Genomic DNA, 3,144 nt, shown 5'->3' on the forward strand with positions numbered 1-3,144 from the left:
ATCGAGCGAGGAAGTCGAGAATGACCACTACCCCAAGTGAAGAGGAGCAGAGACTTGAATGAATAACCAGGTCGAACTTAGGGTTCGACCGACTAATGGTACAACTACTTATACAAGTACCAACTGCGCACGGACCATCGTGTCTATGTGGTCGTGTTAGTGAAGAAAGAAACGTAGTGGTACGATACCAGGCACGAAGTGCGCACGGACCCCATTATGTAAGCTACATAATGTTCAACCTGCGGGTGAGCGCTAAGACAGGCGCCAGTATGGGCGCTAGTAGTACAAGGAATAGAACGGAAAGATAAATGTTTCATTACCCCCCTACCAGAGTCGAAGTCCCATTCGACTACCTACTGCTCACCATCTCCATACAACTCCCAATCTACGCCGTCGTCCTCCTCTTCGTCGAACCACTCCTTACGCGCGTTCCTCCCTACGTTCATCCATTCCTCGCCAGAGAGGTGCTTCTGATTCGGCCAGGAGCTGTTCCACGTCCATTGAGTGGTGTCCGGTGTCCAGTCGGGATCGACTTTGCGAAAGACGACGGGTGTATCGGGGCGGGGGCGCGAAGGTCCCGCGACGGGACTGGTGGGGGGTTCGGGGTTAGCGCTACGCGGTGGAGGGATGGGTATCGCTTTCGTCTGCCTTTCTTTCTCCTTCCTCTCCTTCGCCTCGTTGATGATTCCTTCGAGGAACACGTTGTCGACGACCACCCCCACGCGTCGCGCAGGTTCTTCTGGTGGTGCGGATACGTGTCGCTTCATCGGCCTGGTTCCGCACTCTCGCTCCAGGTGTCCAGGGGCTTCTTTTCTGCATCCTGCGCATCGTACGTCCGGACAGTCCCGTACCCAGTGTCGAGACGATCCGCATCGCCTGCAGCTTCCCTTCGGGGTCCAACCAGGGTTGGGTTGCCAGTCAGCCGGGATGGTAGTGCTCCGCAGCGTTGCTTGGAGGAAAGGGGATGGGATCGGGGGGCGCCTGAAGGCAGACGTCGGTAGGGGTGCGGGTAGGGGTAAGTACGCGTTGGGGATGGCGCGCGGGATGAATTTGTTGTGTTGTGCCCGGATGCTGCGTGGTAAGAGTGGTTGAAAGCAATGGGCAACTTTCAGATTGTCGAGCCGGATGAGCTCGGTGAGGACACGGTCGTCCTGTTGGCGTAGGAGCCGCTTGTGGTGGTCGATGGCCTCGTCGGCTGCCTTGACAGCCTCGTCGTATTCGCGGCGGGCGGAGAGATACGCCTCTAGTGCAGCGCGGTCGGTGGCATTGGTTGCCTCGGGGTTGTGGGCTTTGAGCTTGTTGAAAACGTCGGTGGGGTTACTGAGAAGGAGCGTCAGCAAGGTGCTGTCGCCGACATGGGTGTGCTTAGGGGTGTAGATTGAGAGCCTTTTTCCGCCTTCGGTCGAGGGGGCATTGAACTGGTCGAGGAACGAGAGGGTGGAAGACATGTTGGTGCGAGTGGGGATGTAGCGACTGGGTAGAGCTGCTATCGTTTCAGCTCAAGTCCTTCCTGTTCTTATACTCTGCCAACACTTCGTCAGCCGTCCCAGTTAGGTTCGCTTCGGGCTCCCATGAGTCATCGGCTGTTGAGTAACCCTTCCACCTGACGCGATATTCCCGGCGTCGCATCCTCTTGTTCTCTCGGTGTCCAATGATGGTTTCGACTTCGTAGTTATCTTCGCCTTCGATAAGGTCAGGGGGTGGCCTCGTGTAGTTCGGACCATGGATCTCCGTCTCCGAGTAGGGAGATAGAAGCCATTCGTGGAAAACGGGGTGGACTCGCCAGGTGCTAGGCAAGTCTAGCTTGTACGCGACTGTTCCAATCTTATCTAGGACTTTGAACGGCCCTTCTCGCCTTGGGGCTAGTTTCCTGGACGGGTACGGCAGCTTCAAGTTCCGGGAGTCTAGCCATACCAGCTGACCTTTACGGAAGGAACCCCCCTTCCTTTTTACTCTCTTGGCCAGGATGTTCTGGGCCATCTCCATTGCCGCATGTGCTTCTTCGCGGATGTTTTGCAAGTCCTTGAGGCGATAAGCTGCTTGCGGCGTGTTTGATCCAGGGTGCGCGGTGGGTATTCCATGAGGTTCGTATCCCATCATGAGTTTGAACGGGGATGTCTTCGTCGTGGAATGCTCACGGGAGTTGTGAGCAAATTGCGCGGTGTGAAGATGGTCAGCCCACTTATCCGGGTCATTGGCAGTGAAGCAGCGGAGGTAGATTTCCAGCTCTTGGTTCACTCGTTCTGTCTCGCCGTCGGTTTGCGGATGGAATGCCGTACTCATGGCTGATTGAACTCCAGTCATTTTGCAAAGTTCTTGAAAGACTTTGGACGCAAATTGCGGTCCTCGGTCGCTGATGATCTTGTCTGGGAGTCCAAACCACTTGTAGACCTCTTGGTACATTGCGTCTGCCGTCCCAAGAGCATCAATTGTTTTGTTACATGGGATGAAAATTACCCCCTTCGTAAGGTCGTGGTCCACTACGACCAGAATTGAATCGAAGCCGTTGGACGGTGGCAAGTCGGTGATGTAATCACACGAGAATGTGCTGAAGGGCTTGGCATTTGCGCGGGGTCGAATGGGGGTGATGGGCGGTCGGGCTGGATGTGTGTTAACCTTCATTTGCTGGCAGATGCCACAGCCGTTAACATAGCGAGCGACAAACTGGGCCATGCTCGGCCACCAGTAGTCACGGCGCAAGCCGAGGAGGGTTTTCTGAACACCGGGGTGTCCTGCGGAGGGGAGGTCGTGATAGTGGGAGACAAGACGTTTGCGAAGAGACTCATCTGGGGGTACGTAGACCCGATCCTGGTATAGGAGGAGGTCATCATCGATGGACCAGTCTGTTCCAGTGCGTGGTGTTCCTCCAGTGCGCGCCGCAGTGAGGCCTTCCTTCATTATTGGGTCGTCCTTAAAGGAAAGGATGGTGTCGCGGGTGTCGATGTCGATGGCAGCGACCCATACTTCCGGTGGGAGCATAACGACGTCGGTGTTGTCATTAGAGCCGTCGTCATGGTCGGGTCGGCGGGAGAGAGCGTCGCTCTGGACCATTTGGGTACCAGGAACGTGTACCAGGCGGAAGTCAAACTCGGTCAGTTTACTCGCCCAGCGTGCTTGTCGTCGGTTCATGTCTTTGGCTTGTTT

General features: G+C 55.9%; 1 protein-coding gene across 1 annotated transcript; it reads right to left on the reverse strand.

The window, feature by feature from the left end:
- Positions 1-156: 156 nt before the first annotated feature.
- Positions 157-1,448, reverse strand: POSPLADRAFT_1162163 (hypothetical protein; the record flags this gene model as incomplete). The annotated part of the gene is made up of 2 exons (XM_024487720.1): positions 157-223; positions 358-1,448. The coding sequence occupies 2 exons, from the start codon at positions 1,446-1,448 to the stop codon at positions 157-159; spliced, it is 1,158 nt and encodes a 385-aa protein (XP_024332714.1).
- Between the last annotated feature and the right edge of the window lie 1,696 nt (positions 1,449-3,144).

Source organism: Postia placenta, assembly GCF_002117355.1.
Source record: "Postia placenta MAD-698-R-SB12 unplaced genomic scaffold POSPLAscaffold_170, whole genome shotgun sequence".
Classification (NCBI taxonomy): domain Eukaryota; kingdom Fungi; phylum Basidiomycota; class Agaricomycetes; order Polyporales; family Adustoporiaceae; genus Rhodonia; species Rhodonia placenta.